We start from the raw sequence: 25919 nt of genomic DNA, 5'->3' as shown, positions 1-25919 counted from the left end.
TCATTGTACTTAGTCAGATGGGTATCTCAAAAGAAATACTGCCAGAGGAACAGATTTAATCACTCTGTTGTTTAGATACTTTGGGAGATTTGAAAGATGAAGTGTCTGAATTCCACTCTGTATCATTCAGAAATGAATTATTCATTTCACAAACAGAAAATTCACTTGCATTTTCACTACAAATGTAAGTGACTAAGAGAGGCAGTGCTATCCCACATACCTTGAAGTGTTTCAAAATTCCATGAGGTTTGACTGATCCTCCTCTGCAGTTCACAAGATCTCAGTTTTTTGGGGGTAAGCAGTCTGACTGCAAACAAAACTGGTCCTGTAATGAATCGTTAAAATGCAGCCAAACCTGATAAAGAATTAAGAGGTTAAAGAGCATTAAGATAAAAACACCTGTGACTGCACATTGCCACGAAGGACCTGGAATAATTCTTCATACCTACTAAATATCTCAGTATGCAAAAGCCTTGGGAAGGATTTTCGTAGTTTTCCAGTTGGTAGCCTGGAATCTCTTCATAGCCGGGAGGTGACTGGGAACCAAGTACATAGCCAGGAAAAGAAACATTATGATTCCTTACTGCTTATTCTTCTTACTGGGAGTAAAAAATGAAATATCCTTGGAAGACACTAATTTACCTGAAGGAGTAGTTCTTGCTAGTCCCCCAAAAAGCAAAAATAATGGAAGTTTAGCAGAGTATGTTTTCAGATAAACTAAATCAAACTTGTCAGATAGTTGGTGTCATCCATACCAAAGACTGTCAGCCAATGCACAGTCAAATGTACTGAATAAGTGTAAATCTTCAAGAAGAGATCAGTCCAGCTCTTCAAGTAAACTGTCTTCTGTTCAGTGTCCTACTGAAGTCAGTGTGTGTAGCATAGAATCTGAAGGTCTAGCGTCACCCAGCAAATGTGTAACAATGAGGTGTAACAATTTACAATTGTAAATTGAGCCTTGAAAACAAGTTTGATGCTTTTAAAATTAGAAGATATTAAGAAATACATCCAGCTGAAGAAATTCTTTAAGCACATCCCATAATCAGTTCTAAGAGCTACAGATAAATAGCTGAGCTATGTGGAATTATCGTATTCAACACCTGCACATATTTCATTTCTCTGTGTGCTTATTTTCAATTATCCCACTCTACTCAGCACTTGTCAGGCCACACCTGGAGCACTGTGTACAGTTCTGGTCCCCTCTATACAAAAAGGATGTGGACAGGCTGGAAGGGGTCCAGAGAAGGGCCACCGAGATGATCAAAGGACTGGGACGCCTGCCATATGAGGGTAGGCTGGGAGAGCTGGGTTTGTTCAGCCTTGAGAAAAGGAGGCTCAGAGGGGATCTCATCACCGTGTACCAGTACTTAAGGGGTAGTTACAAAGAAGATGGAGACTCCCTTTTTACACAGAGTCACATGGAGAGGACGAGGGGGAATGGACACAAGTTGCTCTTGGGGAGATTCCGACTGGACACCAGAGGAAAATTTTTCACAGTGAGGACAGTCAACCATTGGAATAATCTCCCCAGGGAAGTGGTTGACTTGGCCACGTTGGACACCTTCAAGAGTCGTCTGGACAGGGTGCTGGGCCATCTTGTCTAGACTGCGCTCTTCGTAGAAAGGTTGGACTAGATGATCCCTGAGGTCCCTTCCAACCTGGGATTCTGTGATTCTGTGTGATTCAAGTGAACATTCATGGAAGTGCTTAATTACAAATGCTGCAGACATTTAATCTGGAGAATATGAAAGTAATTATCTCTAAGCAAACAATAACATTGCTTACAAGTAATATTTCTGTATTTTTAATTATCCATACATTTTAAAATAGCATTTTTTCTAACATGATAAGCATAAATGGAGCTGTTATTAAAGGTTTGTTTCTTTAAGTCTTTAAGAAATCCTTAACAGAAGGCAAATTGATAAAATGGGTAAGTCCAAACAGTAGGATCCTGCGGCAGTTTCCAGCTCGTAAGTCCAAGTGCATAGCCTGGCCACACACTGATTGCACATTAGGACTAAACCTATATGCATACATCCTTGTCAGCATCAAAAAAAATGCAGGTGCAGAACTGGAACAACAATATGTATGAACAATTTGGAATCAGGACTGCAGGACATATTGCAAAATTAATTTGCCTTTCAACTGGGATATAGCCAGAGAGAATCCAATACCAGTGTATGTGTTGAAGTTAACATGACTCAGAGATCCACATTAATAAACTGTGAAAAACCTGTTCTCACTAGACCATAATGTGACAAAAGCGCAGTGAGAGGTTATCAGAGCTAGCTCTCTCGAGCTATCTTGAGATTTCTTACCTGTTCAGCTTTGGTAGCATGGAGCTTAGTGTCAGATGATTTCCCTTATTCTAGTACTATGACTGCAGGATAGGCATATCCTTTTTTTTTTAAAGCATGTAGTTTGGTTTTACCCCTATTTTTCAGGGAATGGAATTCTCCCACCCACAAGAGGACAATACCTATGGTCATCTAGAGCTTCTAAGCCTAAATAAAGCCTGGTTTAATTAGCAGTTATCCTGCTGTGATGTTTCCAGCCACTTTCTAATGCTTATATGTTGTGTTACACCTAGAATAGCAAAGCAAAGCAAAGCGAAGTGAAGCAACAACAGACCTTTTTGGGGGATATATGCGAAGAGTGAGACTTAGTGGTTCCTATCCAGTAAGGATGCCTATGTAATACGTGAAGCATGGTGGGCAGTCTGAGAACATATGTTCTGTTGGATCTAAGATAGTTTCTCCAGATGTGCTAGTCCAAGTGCTTTTGTTCTCTGTTGCCAGAGCTGAGCAGATCATGAAGCAAATCAACACGCACACCATGAGAGCTCAGGGCACAGCTGGCCAATCCACCAATGATTCTGAGCTTGACTTCTGTGCAGGCATTGTTGGAATTACCATCAAGAATCAATTACTGGAGTTTCAGCAAGGCTAAAAAGGCATTCCCAGATGGCAAGTAGAATGAGTGGAGGAGATTTAGTTGCTCAAATGCAAGAGTCGGTGCAGTGATGAATCTTGCCTGGTCTATTCAGTTGATGTGCCTGGCACAGGTGACACAGTAGTCGCAGCACTGTGTCTGTGCTATTGGGTATCTTTGCACCATGCTTCTCAATGATGACAGAAAGTCCAGGTGTTTTCATTGTTCTTGCCTCTCCAGTGAACAGTTGTCTGAAAGCATACTTTGAATTTATGTAGGGGTTGCTATATACAAATATTTCCAGGATGCATCATATTTTTGCTTCTAGAAAATTTGTCTGGGTTCCTTTGATTTTTTTTCATCCTTTTACCAGATATCTGGTGTTTCAGTAATCATGCCCAGTTGGGTTAATGTCACAGCTGCTGTAGTTATGACTAGGTTGCAATACATGCATAATCCCAGGTATACTTCAGCACATGTTCATGTGCTATGTTCACATGCACAGAAAGTCTGATGCTTTGGGGAAACATTTACTCTGCATGAATGACACAGTTGCTGAGTGCTTGAACAGTTGGTCAGAGACTTTCTCAAAGCATCAGACTGTCTGACCATTCACTACGCAATGTGTATATACATGTTTCTGTCCAGGAAACCAGGAATAAAAATATATATGGTAAGTAATTTCAGCCAGATTCTCATATTTCACATGCTGCCACTGCTGCAAACAGTATCTGCTAATCACAAACAACAGGTATATGCACATAGTAGTGAGAGAAAAGCAGCGTTCCATGTATTCACCTATTTGTAACTGCACCCAAAATACGTTCCGTTTTCTCAAGCAAGACTATGTGACTAAAAGGTTGGGAAATACTTGTGTAGGTCAGCTGTCATGTGAAATTCTGAGTAGACAAACAGGGTGATTTTGGAGGAAGTTTAGAAAGGCAGTTTATGAAGTTTTTCTTTTATGTTCAGTTCTACACTCAATATTCTTATGACTGGGAATGGAACAATAGTTATGACCTGTGATAGATGAATCAATGCTTTCTTTATACCAAACACCAGAAAATATTTCCTCTTTCTGAAGTAAAAATTCATGTCTGTGCTGGAAAAGAGATTTGTATTTTCAAAGAGCCAGTTATGACATGTGGGACACTAGAAAGCAGGAGACATTTTTAGACATCAGACTAAGGAACAGGCATCAACCTGAATTCAAGATTGGAGATAGCTGTCCACAAACCAAGGGAGAAGAGAAATCCAGAGGGGATTGGCAGTTTATAGCCAAGATAAACAGGAGTACCAGGCAATGTTGTTCATACTTGGAGTCTGTCACAGTTAGAGGGAAGAGAAATAGGAAAAGTCAGAGACAACTAGAAGTATCCAGCCATCACCACATTCTTCATCGAAACAGCAGAAAACCTCCCTTAAAACATAGCTGTTGCAAAGCAACAAAGATGTCTACCTATAGTTGACTGCTACTGAAACCTTAGAAAAATCAAGCTTGTTTATTAAAAGATCTCCAACTGTCCTCTAAAGAGTACTCAGTTTTTTATAGGGATGCTCTTTTAAGATGAATTGTAGAAAAGACTGTTCTGCAAGGCACAGGCAGATGAGGAAGTGCAACTGCTTTAGTAGTGAAAAGATGAATCTAAACATGTTTTAAAAGAAGAATTCGAGTTGTCTAAAGATCCTGAAAGAATATTTAAATCGTTGTGCTAGAGACCATGTCACCTTGTCAAATGAATACAATGCTTCTGTCTGTTACAGTCACACTTTTTCTTGGCCATGTTGGCAAGCTGTAGATTGGGATATGCTTCTGAAGTGAGTGAGGATGGTGGGGTGTATAGGCACTTATGAAACTGCTCATAATATACCTTCTAAAAGACTTCAGAAATTTTGAAAGATTAAAAATATGTACAAGTGAAAAAATTGCAACTGATCATTCCTGGTCATTCTTACTTTGCAAATGAAGAAAGATAAAAGGTAATCTATTGTGGAAGTTAATTTCTGCTAATGTGGAAGTTAATTTCTGACTTTGTAAGTGACACAGAGGATTTGTTTTCATGGAATATCATTTTTGTTTCTATGTAAAGAAGGCCTAGAAAGTTTGAATGGCCTCATCACCTATAGAGCTGAGGCCAGTTTTTTATGATGAGGCTAAGGAGACCTCTGAGGAGATTACTGAAGTAATGAAAAAAAGTAAGAACAAGAGACAATTAGGACACAATATCAGGCTGTGGAAGAACAAAATTCATCAAAGTCATCATTCATCTTAACTTTAAATGTTTAAATTGTGGACATGCCCTGAAATATCATCTATGATATGACTATCTTAGTCATATATATCATATATATCTGAAATAGTCACCCAAATTCTTAAAATAGCCAAGGAAGAGGAATAGATCCTTTATTGTGTTTCACCTCTCCTGATTTAGACATTTATGCAAAGATAATGCACCTCAGTCTGTACTGCCAGTATTTTCTGGTCTCCTTTGGCTATAATGGGAGTGCAGGTTCGAAGTTCAGATCTGCACATTTACACTGTAGGTATCTATGTTTAATGGGGTCAATCCCATCCTAAGGCAGTGGAGAACTTGTTCAAATGACTGTACAGTCAGTTCATTACTAGATATGAATGACAGAATTCTGAATAATAGTGCAATAAGAGCTTTTTAAAAAATGTATTCTCTTCCTAGAAAAACACAGATGAGATGCATTTATGTGCTATGATGGTGATGAAACACTATCTGCTCAGCAGTAACTGAGGCACACTTTGAACATGATCTAATAAAGACAGATGTTTTAAAAGAGTCGATATAACTAACTTGAATCCAGGGATTTTGAAAATCTTTGGAGTATTAAGGATGGATTCATCTCATCTGACTTTGGACACTTTTTGGTATGGAGTTTAAAGTAGTCTGAGACACCTTCTGTAGTCAATGGAAAGAGAGAAAGGCACCTGCAGACTTATGCTACCTGAAAATAGATGCCCAAGATATCTGGAAGGAATAGACTCATGAAAGTGCCTAGTTTTCTCCACTGAGTGTAGAAAGGACCTAGGTTACTAGCTCAGACTAAACAGCTAGCTTTCAGACAGCTGAATTTAAATTAATATCCTTCTGAATGTTGATTTTCAACAAGCTTTGCGGTACAGGGGAAGTTGCAGGGCTGAAAGAAGGGTAATGTGCCAATATTTAAAACGCCTAAATAAGATTTAGTCCTGTAAACTGGACACTACTGTCATGTTAAATAATCATAGGTACACACATTATAATACTAGAAGAGATCGTTTTAATGATCTAGTCTGACTAGCCTTGCTCATACAAACCAGAGACATTGCTTCAATTTATTTCTGTTTGGAATAGAGTATATCTTTTAGAAAAACACTGACTCTTTACTTAAAAAATTCCAGCGATGGAAAATCCACTACAGCCATCATAACTTGTTCCAGTAGCTAAATACCTTCCCCATAAAAACATTTGCACCTTATTTGTACCCTAAGGTTTGTCTAGGTTTATCTTATGCAATTGCATGTATGATACCGTTGCTTGGTAAACTGAAAAGCACTACATAACTTCTGTTCTCATATACGTTCTTTTTGAGTAAAATCAAATTACTTGTCACATTGTCATCTTTCTAATCAGGTAAGCAAGTGTAATCTCTGATGGAATTTCTGTCTTTTAATTATTTAATTATATTTGTATGTCAGTTCTGAATTTTTGTATTTTTAACTTCTCTTTTGGACTGAATTTCAACATACTTCGGAACAGAATTCAGTATTCCAGTAATATCTGTATGAATACTTAAAACACGTAAAATAACTTCCCTGTTTCTATGTAAGCTCTGTTTGAACATCAGAGATTTTCATTATTCTGTTTGGCCACAGTATTGCCCTCAAAGTTCATATTCGGCCATTTTTCTACTTTGATTCCCATGTCTTTTTGGAAACTATTCCCCAGGTTAGACCTTCACATGCTATAATGTTGGCCTTCATGCACAGGAGTAAAAATTAGGTAATATTGTTAATGTAAATCACCACTGAATTTAGACTCTGTAATACAAGTTGATTTTTTTTCAGGAGATTAAATCACATTTGAATTGTCAATACACTTTAAAAATGTCAGATGAGTTAGCTCTCATTTTTTCAAGACTAAGTCACAATTTGAAAGCAGCCACACAATCTATTCAAGCATTTTATTGTTTTAGAGATGAAAATTTTAAGAGACCAACACACTGACTCTTGTAATGCCTTTAAAACAATATACTGCCTTTCCACAACGGAAGATTCCAGGTTTGACAGAGATATGATTAATTAGAAAACTGAAGGAGTTCACTGCCTGAGAAAGTGGTAAATACTTTTGAATTATGTAGACACAAATGGATTAAGGACTGCAAAAAGGATACCAGTTGCTTTGATTGTGACGTATGAATCTTAAAAAACACCTGTTCTGCTTGCCAATAAAATTCTACATTTGCAAGTATCTGATCAGATAGTACATAAATATTCTAAAACATTTAGGGAAATCTTCCCAGTGAGGTAATTTCCAGTATCTCATATGAGGATTTCTTGATGTTTTGACTTAAAGTTTGTGCTTGAATTCTGAACTAAGCAATAAATAGTATAGGTATTAATTTTTCTATTTATTCATTTATTTCTGCGTACTGTGATGATGCTTAAAGCTATTGATGACAGATAAGTAGTTCCCTTTGCTAGGCAGTGATGTATACCTATGTAAGAAGACCCCAGAAAACTTTCAATTTAAATGTAGCACACAACAAGGTGGGGGTGAATAAACAGATAGGAATGGAGCAGAAAAAAAAAAAAAGCTATAAAAATATTTATATTGATCATATTTGATAGTTCAAGCCAACCAAGATAAAATTACTGCTAATTCATAGCTGCAACTCAATCATCGTAAGTAAAACACAAGTACCAGATATTGACGTTAAGCTTTTTGTGAAAACTGAGGAAACAGGACCACTGGATAGTAGCCAGTCACCCAGACTTTAAGGCACTTACACCATATGGAAACCATAACTGGTGCTGTTGGCAGTTTTCTGCATGTGTGTGTCTGTGCTGAAGGCTACATGAAGTTAGAATAAATTAGCCTCTGTTGAGCTCTACATTGTTCTGAGCTAGTTTTATTATCCAAACAATTTTATTTAAAGATAGTATTGCTGTGCTGCACTATGAACAAGTCCGTTTTCTCCTGTTCTTATTCCATTGTTCATACAGAACTAATTATTTTGGGGCTAGAGGAACCGTTACCTTAATGATTACAGTACATCTCTGAAATGCAGAAGGTCGGACTCTCCAATCATGTTCTGACATTTTTTAATATTGAAAGTCTCTATCCAGCCTACCAGTGCATAGAACGGATCTTTAGCCTTACTCTGTCGTCTGGTTTATTGAATTATTTGCACAACATAGAAGTACTCTGTTTTCTTAATATTACAAAATATTATTAGATGCCTTCTAGAATATCAATTATTGTAGCTTATAGGAACTTCACCAGGGATGCTGAAAACCTGTTTTCAAGTGCATGGTACAGTAAGGCGTCCCAAGCATGTTTCTAAGAGTGGGACTTGATTTGTGTATTCATACTTTTGAATATATATTTTTTAATTAATCCATCAGATTTGTTCCTGTCTTCTCACCAGGCTATAGCCTCAAGAGATGCACGGGGTTTTCTTCAGTTTGTTAACTCTTTTTTTTTTCTTTTTGGCAAAGAAGGTGTAACAGCTGTAATGTATTTTCTGAACTCTGTGATAAATTAATAGAGGTATTTTGTGCTTTTTGATCTCTGTTCTTAATAGTAGAAAGGTTAATCATAGGTAGGTTCTTCCATTCCCGAGTAATAATCTAAGATATAAAACCAGTTGGTTTAACCATGATTTATGAAAGTTATTGTGAAATGTAGATTTAGTATTTGGAGAGTTCTTTTATACTTTGTTATAATGACTGTATTAAAAAATACATTTTGTGTATTTTATTGTGCAGAGCTCCCAGAATATTGGTCATTGTTTGCTAAAGTCATAAAACCCTACAAGAAGTTTTGGCTAACCATTTTATGTGAAAAGACTTTCATAAGACCATCTTTGTGAAATAAATAGATGTGAATTGCAAAATGTGGAAGACAATTACTAGTAATTTCTACTAAAAACATTCTAAAAACAACTTTTTGCCACAAATCATCTATATCTGAAGTTTAGAAAATGAAATGCAAAAGCACTGGCGCCTACTTCTTTAGCAGCTTTTGGCTCTGGGGTTGGTTGTTTTTTGTGAGGGGCCTCTGGTGAGAACATTGAATACAGAATATAGAGTTTTACATTGTTAAGCAAGGTTTAAGATAAGATCTTTATAAATCAATAAAAATATTTCATAGAATATCTATGTAATAATATTATCAGGATACAGTAGTACATATTTGCATATTTACATATTTATAGTTTCATTTTTAGTTTAGAAGAACCCCGTTTTTAACTATCATGGTTGGCTCTATTCCGGCTCCACAGTTCAGGCTGGAGATACAGCATGTTTGGCACATACGCCAAGCTGATACCTGTTGCTCTTTATAAATTAGTTGTTACAGTTCTTGGACATCAAGGAATAGGGCACTAGATGGCAAAACTTCCGCCTGGCTGTTGGCTACAGAAAGTATGCCCAACCCCTTCACCCACAAATGTATTGCTCACACTACACTTCAAATTTTCAGATATAAGAGGCTCCATAACTAAGTCCAATACTGGCATATTTTGTTTCTTTCAGAGGGATTAATGAAAATTGACTATGTTACACCACTGCCATTTCTATTGTGTTAGCAACTGCCAGGTGTGAACATTTTCCTTACAGTTTCAGCTCCAGGAAACAGAAAACAGTAAGCCTTTACCTTCATAATAAGCAAAATTTCACCATTCATGAAGTAGCAGTACTTATATGTAAAACATTTTGCTTTTGCACCATTGCCAAAGGTAATGAAGTTTGGCTTCTGTGTAGATTAAGCCTCAGACTTCAGATGATTTTTTTAAATTTCACATTACTGAAGTTTATGATACGTAGCAAGTGTTCTGTTATGATCTGGCTGATCTCAGATGGGAAAAACCAGCAGCCTAAAGATCAGCTTATCTTTGCCCAAACTCTGCTTCAGGAGACCTCTAACATAGTAACATTTGGATAGCAAACCTAGAGGCTGGCATAAAGCTCCTCTTGGCACATTTTAAACATCTTTTAGTCTTATAAAAAGAAGCTTGTCCCACTAAGCTGTAGGTTTGTTGAAGCTGTTTAACAGTAGCTGTGCCCTGCAGCACTTTTAGTGATAAATGAGCCGCTTCAAATAAGCGCAATTGCAGCCAACTGTGCAGAAGGAATCCTTAAAAAAAATTTAAATAGACATTTTTGAAGCTTAAAAATGCACAAACAAAGTATGTTAAACCAAAATATATGCTGCTCCTTTTAATGGAAAAGATTGCTACTGGCTAAGTCTGCCAGCTTCAGTAGGTGTGCCAAAAAGCCAAGGAATCTGGCAGGGTCCATAGATACCAGTTCCATCTTTCATCTATATTTCTTTTCTGTATTTATCTTGCTTTAGAAAATGCGGAGAATGTATTTTCCTTCCGACTTGGCACTATTTCCAAACCACAGAAATACACAGAGTAGCTTCTTGCAATTGTTAAGCTCCCTGCACCAGTTTTATCCTTGTGACTACGTAAAATGTTTCTTTCTAATGTGGCAGTAATAAGAAAGAAGAATATTAAAATATTTTATGGAATAATATCTTATGTAAATTGACAGATATTAAAATTCATTTTCTTAATTGAGAGATACTGGGCTTAATGCACAGGGGCAGAATGCCAGGTAACTGTTTTTGGCATTCAGCTGATCAAAAATAGTTTCCTTGTATGTAAGGAGCTATTCAAAGAAGCTGAACATATGAAATATGAAGAACAATATACATATGTATATGTATATATATACACACACATACATATGTATACATATGTGTAAATAGAGGCTGAATTGTCACTCAGGAGTCTTTAATGTACTGAATTATGCATTCATTGTTGTAATCTATGAAAACTACTTTTTCTTCTCTTCTTCCTGTAGAATCAATCACTCAGTTCAAAGTCATTGCAATCTCTTTTATGTTGCCATTTCAAAGAGCACTCTGCGGTGTCTTTTTAAGTAATATGTCACATCTTATTGCCATTACTTTCAAGGTATAGATGCTAAAGAAAAGTCCTTTCACAATGTGTAGATTATGGGATGTGCTCTAGTGTTAACGTTCCTTGTCAGTGTTCTGTACTTTGGCATAAAGTCTAAAGACCTGACGAGGCTGCCAGGGGACAGCAGGCTGATGAGAATTCTGTCACTGACTCCAGTGAGGGCTGGATCAGGTTATGATGCAATGGGAATTGTATAACGATCAATTGGGTGTAAAAGCTAAAATGTATCTTCTCCTAGACTATGAGTTAGTGTCCATACAATTTCATTTTACTGGAAATTTTATTTTAGTTAATTTTTCATTTATCTGCAAGGATGATAACTTGCTGTATGTACCAGCTGCTAATCAGTACATGATTTCCTGCAACAGTTCATGATAATTTGTAATCTCTGGAAGTTTTAAAGAAAAAATTAATGCTAAATAAAATAATATTGGTCAGTATTGCTAGTTAGTTACCAAAAGAGTCTGAAACACTGCAAATTATACTTTATCTTTGGATCTGGGGAAACTGGAAGGCTTTCACTACAAGAAAGACATTGAGGTGCTGGAGCATGTTCAAGAAGAGCAACAAAGCTGGTGAAGGGTCTGGAGAACAAGTCTTATGAGGAGCAGCTGAGGGTTGTTTAGTCTGGAGAAAAGGAGGCTGAGGGGAGACCTTGTCACTCTCTACAACTACCTGAAAGGAGGTTGTAGTGAGGTGGGTGTTGGTCTCTTCTCCCAAGTAACAAGTGATAGGAAGAAAGGAAACGGCCTCAAGTTGCACCAGGGGAGGTTTAAATTGGATATTAGGAAAAAATTCTTCACCAAAAGTGTTGTCAAGCATTGGACCGGGCTGCCCAGGGAAGTGTTTTGAGTGACCATCCCTGGAGGTATTTAAAAGATGAGTAGACGTGGTGCTTAGGGACATGGTTTAGTGGTGGACTTGGCAGTGCGAGGGTAACAGGTGGACTCGATGATCTTAAAGGTCTTTTCCAACCTAAATTATTCTATTCCAGATAGAAAGTGAATTTAAGTTGTATCTAGACTACTCATTGTATTTGTGTTGAAGACAAATATTAAAATAAAAAAACCTCTCCATGACGTAGGAATGAGAAAGCAAACACTCATAAAGGTGCTTCCATACTGCTATACAGATGTGACAGTTCCACATGATGGATTCAGGCTAAGATACATAAATTAGGGCTCTGTGGCAATATAGAAAGATTAAAAATCTCCAGAAGGTATTTAGAACACCTAAAATCAGAACTGTCCTTTGGAGGTCCTGTCCTTCACCAATTCTTGCCTATTGTTTACCTTGTCCACAGGTGTGTGGGATGAATCCAGGTTTATTTGCTCTTTCTATCTCTGTGCATTGTATCTGTGCAACCTGCACAAATCCAACAGACATTAGACAGGATTAACTCCTTCACAGAATTCCAAAGAGAGGTAATTGCTGTACTCCAGAGGCATTATGGGCTAATGGAGCATGTATATATCTAAAGAAGGTCTGTCATACTTTTTTACTGGATTTGCTGGGCATTTACTCAATCAAAAAATATTTTATTACTCTTTTGCTTCTCAAGGCATTTTGTCTTCTCATCAGTTGTATAGCCAATTTGTGTGCAATAATCTTGTTGGTATTTGGAAGTGTTGAATTGACCACACTCTTCCAACAGCAGTCTTCACCACAACTCTTAACAAAGTTTAACTGCTATGTGATGAGACGCAAGGTCCTAGAAAGGATAAATAATTGGTTAAAATTGAGGAATCGAAGTGTAGGAATTAGGATCAAGTTTTGCAGCCAAGGGATTTTGCCATTCAGTATTTCATAAATGATAATGGGAAGGGTGGTGAACGATGAGGTTGCAAACTTTGCTGGTAATACTAAGTTCTTCATGGTAGTAGAGATGAGAGCCAGTTGCAAACTGCAGGTCACAGTGCTGAGCCATGGAGGATGCATCTCCTGTGCAAGTACATCACAGCTCAGTGCGAAGCTTTTACCTTTCATGAAGGCATTGGATTTACTACACTGGACAGTATGGCACGCTCCACATGCAGCAGATGCAAAGGGACTGCCAGTAACTATCTGTTAGAATTGAAAAAATGTCTGTATATTTGGGCAAGGCAAGAAAGTCCTCGGAAATAATTTGGACAGAAGAATTTTCAGTGTAACATACAGCTAGGGACACCCTGAAGCCCTGACTTGGATCTTGGGTTTGCTTCTGGTTGATCAGGCTGTTTTTGTTAATCTTTCTGCTCTTCTTTTCATAATCCAAGAATTCTCATAAAATTTGCAGTTAAACGTAAGAGTTATTTATCTTTAAATTTGTGTTGAGTTCCTGGGGAGTGGGAGGGGAAAATTGATATTCTGTTTAATCCTTCAGCATCACAAATGCATACGAGGGAATTGTATTTTGAGAAACCACTCTTTGACAAATGCCAATATTCTGTGTAAATATGTTTCTCTTCAGGAAAGGATGTGAAGTTCCTTAATTTTGTCATGATTCAAGCATGTGAGGCAGTGTTTTCATGAAAAAAATAGCCTCTTTGAGTTGGGAACTGATGAAAGAGTGCATTCCCCATGTAATAGTGCTTTGTCTTACACCAGCTTCCTCATATTATAATTAGGTGGCAGTGTGCCCCACGTATACTCACCAAGAATGTGCAACATGCTGTTAATGATGTTTCTATGCTAGCATTAGTGTTGTGAAATAATATTTTGGGTATCTAGTTAACTAAACTTTCCAACCATTTCAGCCTACCTGAGATACAATGTAACCACCATACCAAGTTTAGAGTATTAATCATGATTCTTTTTACCTTTTGCAGTGGAAGCATTCGGCTAGAAGACCCACATGATTTTTTCCTTTCTATATTAAAGCATAGAGTTGCATGCGTTTAGGAAATTAATTTTCACAACTTCCCCCGCATGCTTCAACCAGCTTTAGCAGAGCTTTTATATATGTGCTACAACCTCCACTTGCCCGAGCATAACTATAACTTTCTTTTTATAAAACTAAAAAAACCCAAGCAAAGGAATAAGCCAAAATCATCCCCAAAACTTGAAGCTTGGAATTTGAGTTGAGGAATTACTGAATAAAAAAGTTGAGGGACAGACTTTTGCTCTAATCAGAGGAAAGTTTTAGATTTCACTTCTATTAGTGAATTTTTCATTCCCTACTTCATAGTTACATCTTTAGAGAGGGAAGGAAGCAGATCAAGGCCTCTAGTATTTCCTGGCTGACATACACAAGTCACGCAGGCAGGTATTATTGCTTGCTTGCAGACTACACGGTGTGTTTAAAAATCTCTGATCTCACAAAACTTCCAAAATCCAGCAGCCACTCGAGCAGTTTGTGGCCAGAGTGAGCCTTTGGGTGTTTTGGGGGAGATGTTTTGCTTCTTTTTAAAATAATATCTGTCCAACTCCGCTCTAGAGAACTATATGCAAATCACAAATACTTTGGTTGAATATGACCCAAATGGAGTGCTAACTCAAGCCACCCCTTAAATTTTAATCACCAAAAAATAAAGCATTTATCTGTCACAATAAGTGTGTGTGGCAATGTTTTTCCACAGCACAGACTTCAGGGAAGCATATAAAATTCCAGCACTAGTAAATATATTTTATGATCCGTTCATAAAGCAATGCTCAGGTGACTCAGAAATGGGGTTTGATTATAGGAAGCTGACTCCTCAGTATAAAAAATTTATTCCTTTTGTTTTTCTCTAATAACAAAACAGAAGCAGTTTGATAATCTTGAAAAGTAACTTCCACTGTCTACTTATTGTTGCTTTCACTGTTTTTCTGATATAATACATTTAAATCTACAGATAGGAATATGTGGACTATACATGGACCTTTGCCCATGAACAGCCTCAGCTCATTTCTTGCTTCATCACATTCAGTTTCATATTTGTATGAATAAGGCTGAGCTGTGTTCATACCATCTATACATATGTTTATGCTGTGTTCTAACTGAACATTTTCTAGGACATTTGCTAGTCTAAAACCAAGCTATAAGTTGAACAATGCCACTCTTCTTCCAGTTTATGTAAATGTATGCATGGTTGCCACCTACACATCTAAAAACATGAGATTATAGATCAGTCTTCTTGAATGCCACAAAAAACCCAGCTCTAAAATACCCTGGCTCATTATTTGAAATAAATGCTATTGTATGGATCTACAGTGAGAACATCCTGCTTTTATCCCCAGACTTTGATATGTAAGGTTTACTAGTGAAAGCACCCCACTGGTTTTGATTATAATGATCATATATAGGCAGAGAGACAGGCACTTAGACCACTGGACCTAAAGCTATATTAACTTCAGAGATCAAAATCAGTACTTGGAATTGAATACAGAAGAGAGTTTGAAGTCAGTTCATGCATACCAGTATTTTAAAATACTAATACGGTCAGATTTTGTACCCTGTTCTCAGGATAATATGCAACTCAAGATAAACATTGCAAAATTTGTCACTAGTCTGGAAGGTGTGGTGTCTCTTTGCTGCAGTTCAGTGTTGTCTTCAAAGACAGACTAGTTGTAGTGCACTTCAGGAATATCAGACAAACTAAAGAAAAAATTTCACCATGTTTTCAGGTTATTGCTGAGAAGTCAGGCAGAACCCTTCATCATGTGAGGGTTAATGGACAGCTTAAACCTCCTTTTTTGCCTCTGACTTGCTGCTGATAGTTTATTTGCAGTTGCTCTCTCTTAACTTTTGTATGATCTTCATATGACTGCTAGAGACACAGACAGATAAAATGGTGGTATTCATATTGACAGTAATGTTAACAAATTTGGAAAACGAAAACTGAATTAGCAATTCTTTCTCAGTTTCCTGTACCACCTCCTCAGTAATACTTGGGAATGAAAGGCAAGGTGAAAGTCATGCTCCTGTAAAATGAAAAAGAAAGCAAGTGTGAAAAAGCAGGTAAGTAGGGCAAAGGAGCGGGAAATACAAAGAAGAAAGATTGATCAGACTGGCAGCAACGCAAGGGAAGGATAGTCCCCAATGTGTTGCTGGGCCAAACTAAATTATGAAAGGAAAGGAACATCCATGACATAATTTTACTGTTTTGAATGTCCATTACATGTAGTAAGTAAGCAGGCTCCTGTTTTAATAAAATGAATTTCCAGTGAACTGAAAAAAGCTTTTTTTAAATCGTCACTCTATTGAGATTATGAAAAAGTTCTTTATTCTCTCTATCCCACCAAAAGCCTTTTATATGTTAATCTTCTCTTGAAAACTACAATGAAATAAAAATAAAATAGAGAAAGTGGTTCAAATAAAAACATGCTGTAAGACCCTGGGCCTCATCACTTCTGGATTATCAGATCTGCCTATTGCTTTTTGTGGGATGAATTTCATATCCCATAAGACTCTTTGTACATTGGAATGTTCATGATGATTGAATTCTTTCTTAATATTGCACCAAACTTCTTACAGCTGAATGTAGATTCAAAGTATCTGCCTTTAAGGACTCCAATTGGTTACATATAATAGTACCTTTTAAACAAGGATTAGAAATCATTTTTATTACTAGTTTTATTTAGCTACATTACCTTTACATGGTATGTTTACATTTAGTTAGACTTACGTCTGAAATGGTAGGAAATATCCCTCTGAAGTCCTATAAGTAACAACTTGAGATGGGGAAACCTTTAAACTTAGTGTATTTTAAAGTGGCCTGCAAGTTTGCAGTTTTTAAACTATTTTACATTTCACCATCTAGCATTTTTTCACTTTCCATGTCACTGGTACTCGGAGCTCTCTGGCCATTTATTATGTCTCTGCACAGAAAGGGGACATCCTTCTCTAAATAATTATGTAAGAAATAGAAAATTAATACAGATGAGGTGGAGAGCAAGCTGTAGGGTTTATTCATATTTTGTAGATATAGAGAAACTTGCAAGTACGTACGTGTACTTCAAATGTGTACTGTATTAGAATTCCCTTTGGGCATTCGGGTTGTATGTATTTCTTCAAAGCGATGCAACATTTAACCTTACTGGAGAATGAGAGAACTATATCCTTATTTTGTATTTTATTAGCATGTGCCCAAGAGGGTTTCTTTTTGAGAGTGCTATCCCCATTGTAGTAGGCGCAATTCAGATGTGTTGGAGGAATACGGTCCTTGTCCCAAATACCTTTCAGTTTAGTTGTAATACAGGACATAACTAAACAAAACAAACTGTCAAAAAGGGACAGATAGCAGGTAGGAAAAAACAACAACAACAAAAAAGAAGCTGTACCCAGAAGGATTTTAAACTTCAAATCTATCGTGGTGTAAATTCAGTTGAAGTTCACTGAAGCTGTGTATTCTAAAGAAATGGTAAACGTCTCATGGTAGGGTACCAGTAATCGGATGTGCAGAATACTTCACTTCTTTCACAAAAAGAAGCCCTACTCTTCTTTCTTCCTTGTTTCCCAGCATTTTGTGGGATTCAGCTTACCAACAGCTGTTTTGTCACAGGCAGTCACATAGGAAAAAGTAACAACTTGCAGAGGACAAGTCACCCGCCCTAAGTCCTAGATAGGTGAGATGGTTTAATATCTGGAAGTGCACCACAAACTGCAGACAAGTTGTTCCCATCCTAACATGTCTGCAGAAAGTGCACAGCTTTGCCTGCCCCTGTACTGTTTCACTGGTTTTCTGAGGGAGGAAGGGAAAGTTGAGAAAGAAGAGACAGCTCCTGGCCAGCCTGCTGACCACAACCCTGTTCAGGTGTGCCTTAGCCCAAGCTGCGTCCTTTGGAGCTCCTCATCCCCCCAGCCATGCTTGAGTGACTACCAAAGTTTGTTATCCTTTTGCCATGGCTGCCAGAAAGGTGACGTATTTCATGGGAGAGAGAAGAGGAAAGACAGGAATAAGAGGAAGGGAAAAGAAGCCAGGTGCAGTCATCCTAGGACTTCTCCCACCCCAGCCAGAGACCTTCAGTTCCCACCTCTTTACATTCAAAGTGAGTGAACTAGGCTACACCAGGGAGGAGAGACCTTATATGAGCAGGAATCAGCACAGGAGGTGTCTGCCCTGCCCGTGTTTTGCCTTTACTGGAATTTCCTGGTACTGGTTTTTGTATGTCTGCTAGCTAAGTGTGTTCCCTGGCACACAGGACTTCATCTCTGAAATCTATTCTCTTTGTGCCATCTGAAAAAAACCAAACTTATCAGAAAACACTGCAGAATTTAGAAGAGCATCTTCTTAGGAGGCCATGCATGGTACATGCTGTCTTACCCTTTCACTCAGCTGAAAGAGGAAATGAGGAAATCAGCCTGAATTTTAGTTTAGAAACAGTGACTTAGCTTAACCCTCATTATGCTTTGATTGTGGAGTATGTTTTATTATTTATAATTTAATTTTATGAGAAGTATTTGCATAGGAATATGTATAACATAATGCTCAAACTAGGTACTTTAATATTTTCCAGTGTGCAATATGGTGTTGAAAGTTAGCAAAATGCTGGCTGGATCTAGACTGATACTTTCTTGGATAAGCTTCTACCATATGCTTTTATTTAATGTATTTTTTTCTTTTAGGTTAGATTTATAAAAGGCATGTGAGAAATGTCTTTTTTGGAAAGAAGTGTTACACAATTAGAAAATCACAGTGCTAGAAATTTAGCATTCTTTAGGAAATGTTGCATGTAAAAGAAGTCAGAGACTAAATCTAAGTTTACAAAAAAAAATGGCAAGTCCTACCACCAACTAGAAATGCTATGTCAATCTACATGATATCATCACCAGCACAGCAAATAGAAGCAGCAGTTGTATTGAGTAAATGTCTTTAGTTCCAGGAATGACAAGCTCTATGTGAACTCTGACTAGCTTCCCAGTATAGATATGAATCTTGAAGGAGTTTGTTCATATTTCCTTCTGATTAGGAAAAAAACCCCCAACAAATAAAATTTGTTTTACAGGGCAGAAAACCTAAAGAAGCCAGAAAAAAGGGCATTAAATATTCTTTTTATAGTTATTCTTTATTCATTGTTTGCATGCGTGTTCACAGGGCTCCTGAGTATTCAACAGGCTGATCTTTTATCTGTTTCGTATGAGCAAGGGAACCTCTTTCCAGCAGTATTGTTCTACACTTCTCACTGTTTTGGAAAACTTGCGGTAGAAACATTGTATGACTAATCCCTTATTTAAAGATTAATACATGCAAAACTGTATTCTTTCTGAAGTCACCGCTTCCTGTTTCCTGCTTCCCACCTCTGAACCTGGAAGCTGCAGTGACTGTGACTAAAGGAGACTGAGTACTTATAGATTACTGTACTCATACATGGAGCATCACTAATATTTGAGATTTTGTCAGATTCAGGTTCTCTTGTTGCAAAACTTGTCTACGCTTTTTCTGCTGTAAAATCCCCTTGAGCTACTTCTTTTGTAGAAGTGAAAAATTGTAGAAAGACATCTTCATAGAAAAGATAATTACTAGCCCATTTTTATCACTGTTTTTTCCAGGGTTCCATACCCATTTTGGAATGACACTTTTACAACTTCTTGTGTTGATGCTTATGTTATCTTGTTCGAAATAATAATTTTTCAATTGGTTATTTTGTGATTGTAGAGATAGTATTTTAAGGAAGCTGTGCTATCAGACAGCGGAAGGTGACATCACTCATGATGCATGAATATCCAAGCAGATATTTTGGCTTACCCCCTTACCTCTTACTATTGCTCTGAGGAGCAAAAGGCTTTCCATTTTTGCTACACCTTTGGTATCTCAGAAAGCGTAAGACCCAACAATAAGAGTCTGCAAAGCATGTCCCTGGAGCAAAAATTCCTCTTCCCAGTCTGGGGCACTACAGACTGGTCAGCCTTGCATTGGTCTCTGGGGAAATTATGGAGGGAGTCCTCTTGGAACATATTTATGGGCACAAGAAGATGATTTGGAACAGTCAATACAGATTTATCAAAAAGTAAACCTGATTGCCCTCTACGTGTCTAAACTTGTAGATGAAAAGAGAGCAGTGGATGTCATCTACCTTGGCTTTAACAAGGTTTTCAACGCTGTTTCCCACAGCATCCTTCTGTCCAAGTTAGGATGTTTTATATTTTAGATGTGTGGACAATCAAATGGATTAAAAATGGTTGGTTGATCCAGCTCAGAGGGTAGTAGCTAATGGGTTATACTCCACCTGGAGGCTGGTGACGAGGGGAGTGCTGAAGGGCTCTCTCTGCTGGGACCTGTCCCATTTTAACATGTTAGTCAGTGACCCGGGGAAGGCAATGGGCTGCTTACTCAGAAGGTTTGCAGTGACACCAAATCACCAGTTCAGGCAGGGGAGGACAGTTTAGATACAGTCAAGGGAAGGGATGCCATTCAGAGGTACCTAGGCAGGGCTGGAGCAGGCCAACAGGAATGTTATGAAACTTGCAAGGACAAGTGCAAAGTCCTGCACCTGAGGACTTGTGCTTGCAGTCCTTACAGGCTAGGGACTGACTGGCTGAGGAGCAGTTTTACTGAAAAGGGCATAGAGATTTTGGTAGAGAGCAAGTAGAACATCATCCAGCAGCGTGTCCTGACAGCAAAGACACAATACTGGGCTGTAAGAGCAGGAGCACAGCCAGGAGATTGAGGAGAGTGATTGTACTTAGTACTCATTAAAGCACACCTAGAATACTGCACTCAGCTTTGGCCCTCCAGTATGGGAAGACATGAATAGCATATAATAGGTTTAGCAAGGACCACCAGGATGGTCAAGAGCTGGAGCACCTGCTGGTTGAGCAGAAACCAAGGAAACTGCACCTTTTCAGTCTGGAAAAGAGAGCACTTCAAGCAGACTTAATAGCAGCCTTCCAGTACCTATAAAGAGGCAAAAAAGTCATCAAAAAGATGGAGCTAGGCTTTTCACAGTGATGCGTGGCAAGAGGATGAGGGACAAGAAGCATAAACTGAAACAAGAGTGACTGAATGTAGGGAAAACCTTATTCTCTAGGAGGACAGTCAAACACGGCAATAGGTTTCCCAAAAAGTTGTGCCATCTCCATCCCTGGAGGTCAAGATCAGGCTGGATAAAACCCTGAGCAAGCTGGTCTAGCCTCGTAGCTGACTCTGCTGGAGCATGACATTAGAGACCTCCTGAGATCCCTTCTATCCTGAATTATTCTATGATTGTGCAATCCTAATATAGTATCACAATTCTGTCCTGTTTTAAAGCTGGGATAGTAATAGCAAAATTTTCTTAATTGTTCTGAATATTTAAATGATTCGGCTGTGCATTGGTCTTGCTTTTGGAACCCAGAAATGCTACATATGCTCAGTACATTCTCCAAACAGCTTGTATTTGTGCTTATTTGCTGGTATGACGTGCTAACTGTGCAAAAAATTTTGGACTCTCGCCTTAGAATATAGAGACCTGCCAACAGAAAATGAAGGCTACATAGTGCTGCAAATGCTTTCTCTGTCTATGGAAAGTGCCTCTTATGTGCCAGAAAGAAGCATTTATACCACATGCTTTTTTACTGCTTCTAACATCTGTTAACATTTACATGTGTCAGAAAACAATACCTGAACAGTAAAGGGAAGGGATACATGAAGTTCAAGGGCATTGCATCAGGAAGAAGGGCATGTTATATTGCAGTGGTGCACTGGAATAAAACAAAGATTTCTTGGACTTGTGCAATATATCTAATATGTGGGTATGGTCTGTGTATACTATCTATGCATACATTTCCATACCTGAACTGGATGACCCCAATTGTCAGTAAATTCAACTGAACCCATGAAAGGGTCAAGGAGTGGCAGTCAGCAAATGAAAGAATTGTAACTTTCTTGGTACATACAAAAGAAATAAAATTTTATTTCATTTAAGGCAGGATTTATATCAAAATCTTCAAAGTTAGATTTCTAAATATGGAATTACCTACTTATATTGAAATATTTTGCATTTTCAGTAATCTCTTCAGCTGCCATTTTGTTAGCGCAAAAGGAGTAGGTTGACTGACAAACGTTGCTATATATCCTCAGTCCTCAGAGGCAGCTACTCTATTAGACTGTTTCCAATAATATTTCTTTGAAATTGTATTGTGAAGATCCTGAGACACAGTGTAGTACTGGATTTTGTATGACATGGCAGTTCTAATGGATGTTACCATTGGCAAGTGATTTAGAAGAACAATGAATCAGAGAGGAACTGATCCTTGATCTCCCAAACTCAGAAGGAAAAAAATCATTATTTGATACTTGTACAAAAATTACTGTTTTCATTGGTTGCATTCGTACCACTAATTCTTTAGACATCTATTTGGTACCAGTGTTGTGTAATAGGCTGTTCTTTGATACCTAACCCTGATTTTCCAAAATGCACCTACAATAAAGAGCTCAGTTCCCCCCGCAACTGCTATTGTTACTGCTTAATACTGGGCTCTGCATGGGAAGTGACAGAAAAATACCTATTTTCCTATAGATATAGAAAAATACTTATTTTCCTATTTCTAAGCCTAGAAAGAAGTGTTGGCTAAAAGAAATAAATAACCTTGAATTGAGTCCTACCTAACACACTCATAATAAGGGCAAAGGTCTGTTTTTGCTTTTTGCTATATTTCCACTAGATAATGTATTTCCGAAACATTATTTCTGTGATGAACTTCTGCTCTTACAAACTGATAACAAGTCTTAGGCTGAAATTATTACGGAAGTTTGAGTTCCGCACTCACTACACTGGAAAAGCCTTGCACTAGGTCTGTGAAGATGCAGTGAATAATCACATAAGGCATATATTTTCCTGGCCCCCAAATTTGAAACTTATGGCTTTACCAAAACCACCATATGAACAGTATGTGCATACATATTTTTGGTTTTGAGTCAGGGATACAAAGAATCTATACCAGTTTTCCTCTGTAAGTTATACTAAGAAAGTGTGAAGCACCCAAAGAAATACTTTATAGTTAAAGCTGATGAGAAATCAGCTGGTGGAAAATAGCAAGGAAGAAAGACCTTCATCCGGCAATATTTCCTAAGAAAAAAAAAAAAAAGAAGTTAAGCATCTGATAAGACTTGCATTCTGGCCTTTGTACTTTGTAGAGCAGCTTTATCACTACAGAGAGATGTGCTGCTTGGTCTTCCTGCCAGCTGAAGTCAGTGGCGAAACCTCCACTGACATCTCTGGTTGCTGCCCCTGGCCCAACATCTGCATGCAAAGTATAAGAATATAAAGCTTTCTCATAGCTTTTTGGCATATCCCTTTAGGAGTGTTGACACTTTAAGACTTCTTACCTGGCTATTTGTACAGAGACATCTGATTACATTAATGGAAATTATAGGACAAACTGCTATAAAAATTATCATTGATGCTTAATCTAAATAATGCTCTTTTTGACATAAATCAGGCCCATCACAGGCACCTTTGCAAGTTACATGTAGGGGTCAAAGGGTGAAAGGTGACTGGCAAGATGCTTGTTTTGTACATTTGGCTAACACAAATACTTCCTCAAGTATAAAATGCTTTGATCTCTATAAGCAAATGCCATATGCGTGCAGCTGTAGCCCATGCGTCACAATTGCTGGAAGGTTAGAAAAAGGTAGCATATGAATCTGATGTCTGCGTTCAATTTATGCTTTTATATTTAGCAGTTCATAATCTTGTGTAATATTTTAGCTGCATGAAAAATATGCACCGGAGTTGAGCGATAACAGATTTCTCTGTGGTTTGAATCAACATTGTTTGGGTGAACACAGAATCCTAAGTATTGCAGACTGAAAATATAGGTTTTAATTAGAGCCGTCTAGGCTTCAAAATACCTGAACGCACATTAAGCTTGGCAGACTTTCAGAAATCTGAGGATTGTGTGGAGCTGATTTAAGATATGCAAAAGTCTTGTTTTCCAGCATATATTGCATTTACAGTTGCATCACTGCCTTGCAACACACCGAAGCAGTGAGATCCAAAACCATTTTTAATGGTTTCTGATATGTAAAAATGTTTCATCAAGAAGGCCTGTCTTACATCATACTTGTGTTGAACAATACCTTACTCCAAGGGAATTTCCACTGAAAAAATCAAATGACTCCCAGAGTAACGGATCTACTCCGCATGACTGAAAAGCCAAATCAGCTCCAAAAGTTTCGTGCCTTTTTTGAGCTTTTGTTTTTTACTGTTACATGCAAATGTTTAAGAATTATATGCCCAGATCTGTATCCCTCAGGCAGTTTATCGTGAGTGGTTTGCTGTGACAATAAAGAAACCTGCTGCGGTCAATGGGACACGAGGGTCCGTTCGCATGGATCCAGTTTCACGATCAAGGCCAAAAAAAAAAATATGTATGGTTTTGTTTATTAAAAATCTTGAGCATTCACAAATATACTAGAGTACCTTGGGGAAAAACTGTGATTTCAGTTAAAGCATGTGCAATTTCTACTTACAAGAAAATACGAAATTGCAGATACAAATATGCTAAAATATAAAGCATTCTGCTCCTTGTGTATGTTAATATATATAGGTATACAAAATGGTACATATATAGGTATATGTACAGACATATATAATACAGGGTTAATATGATTTTTAGTATTTATTGTGTGTGAGTAAATTCACGCAATTGTTCTAGATCTGATTTGGTTATTATTTAAATAATAGCATACATATTTGGTTCTCTTATGCTGTTTCTCTTTTGTATTTTTGCTAGCTCCTACTGGCTATGGTAGGCTCTACAGATGAAACTCTGCAGGAGGCAGCAGCTGGTTGCATAGCAAACATTCGCAGATTGGCTCTAGCAACAGAGAAAGCAAAGTATGGCTGATGCTTTAGCAGCTTTTACCAACACATTTCTTTTGCAGTACAGCTACATTTAAATAAATGATTACTCCTTCTAGCATCTGTATTTCATAGCAGAGCTCATTTATATGAGGATAATTTAATAACAAAAATAAATCTGTGGAAGATTGTGTTTGGTTTTACATTATTAGTTTGTCACATGTAGGTTTTATAAAACACACTCACACCTAGTTTTGTGTGTCTTTCAGTATTACATCTTTCAAAAGACTCTCGGTTAAGATATGTCAACGACTTTTTCTCCAATTAATACACTTGTATTTGAAATTCCTTATAGACATAAATGATTTTGCATATCTGTGACCTTACAGTAAATTTTCCTTCACTGCGTGTGTGGTTGTGCAGTGATTTGCGAATGTCTTGAACAATTCCCTTCGTGCTAAACTTGTCCAATCATCCTGTCATTATGTTCTTGCCTGTTTGATCACTTGCAATTCACAGGAGAGGACAAAATACAGATACATCAATCTCACATCTGGTGTTACATAAGGATTGCAAACAGCTGTAGCAGTAGACGTTACTCCAAATTTCCTGTTTCTACCAACATCAAACAAAATAGTGCTTAATTTTATAAGTGGGTGGTGAAATGTGTTTTAATTAACATGTGTTTAGCTCAAATTTAAATTTACCAGCTGTAAATAAAAAAAGGAGAATTACATTTACACTTACACATTATCTTATTGTGGTTTTTTTGTTTTTAAACTGAGGACAACATTGTATTAATGTAATTACTTCATTTTTGTGCATAACATTATATTAAGAATTGGAGTTGCTTTCATAAACCATATAAACAATGATTGATCCTATAGATTACAGACCCCCTGTATGTACCATGCTCAATAAGTAATCTAAAGCATTTCCTTGAGAGCAGTAATGTCTTAATTACAAGCCCAGACTGCTGACAAAACTGAAAAAACTCAAATGTTAAAATAACTTGTGTTGGTCAAGTACTCACTTCTGAATTATTTTTTTACAGCCCTTAATAATTAACAATTCTCTTGTTTTGG

The 25919-nt window shown here is 37.5% G+C and overlaps 1 protein-coding gene across 1 annotated transcript in view; it reads left to right on the top strand.

Annotated features, from left to right (window-relative positions):
- The window catches only part of ODAD2 (outer dynein arm docking complex subunit 2), a 94634-nt gene extending 69187 nt beyond the window's left edge, over window positions 1-25447 (top strand). Inside the window, exon 19 of the mRNA XM_064444866.1 lies at window positions 24767-25447. Within this exon, the coding sequence (XP_064300936.1) occupies window positions 24767-24880 (114 nt within the window). The 3' untranslated portion in view covers window positions 24881-25447. The remainder of the gene's footprint in view (window positions 1-24766) is intronic.
- The last annotated feature ends 472 nt before the right edge of the window (window positions 25448-25919 follow it).

Source organism: Phalacrocorax carbo, chromosome 2 (assembly GCF_963921805.1).
Source record: "Phalacrocorax carbo chromosome 2, bPhaCar2.1, whole genome shotgun sequence".
Classification (NCBI taxonomy): Eukaryota; Metazoa; Chordata; class Aves; order Suliformes; family Phalacrocoracidae; genus Phalacrocorax; species Phalacrocorax carbo.
The sequence above is the reverse complement of the archived record's forward strand: the minus strand, read 5'-3'. Positions and strand labels throughout refer to the sequence as shown.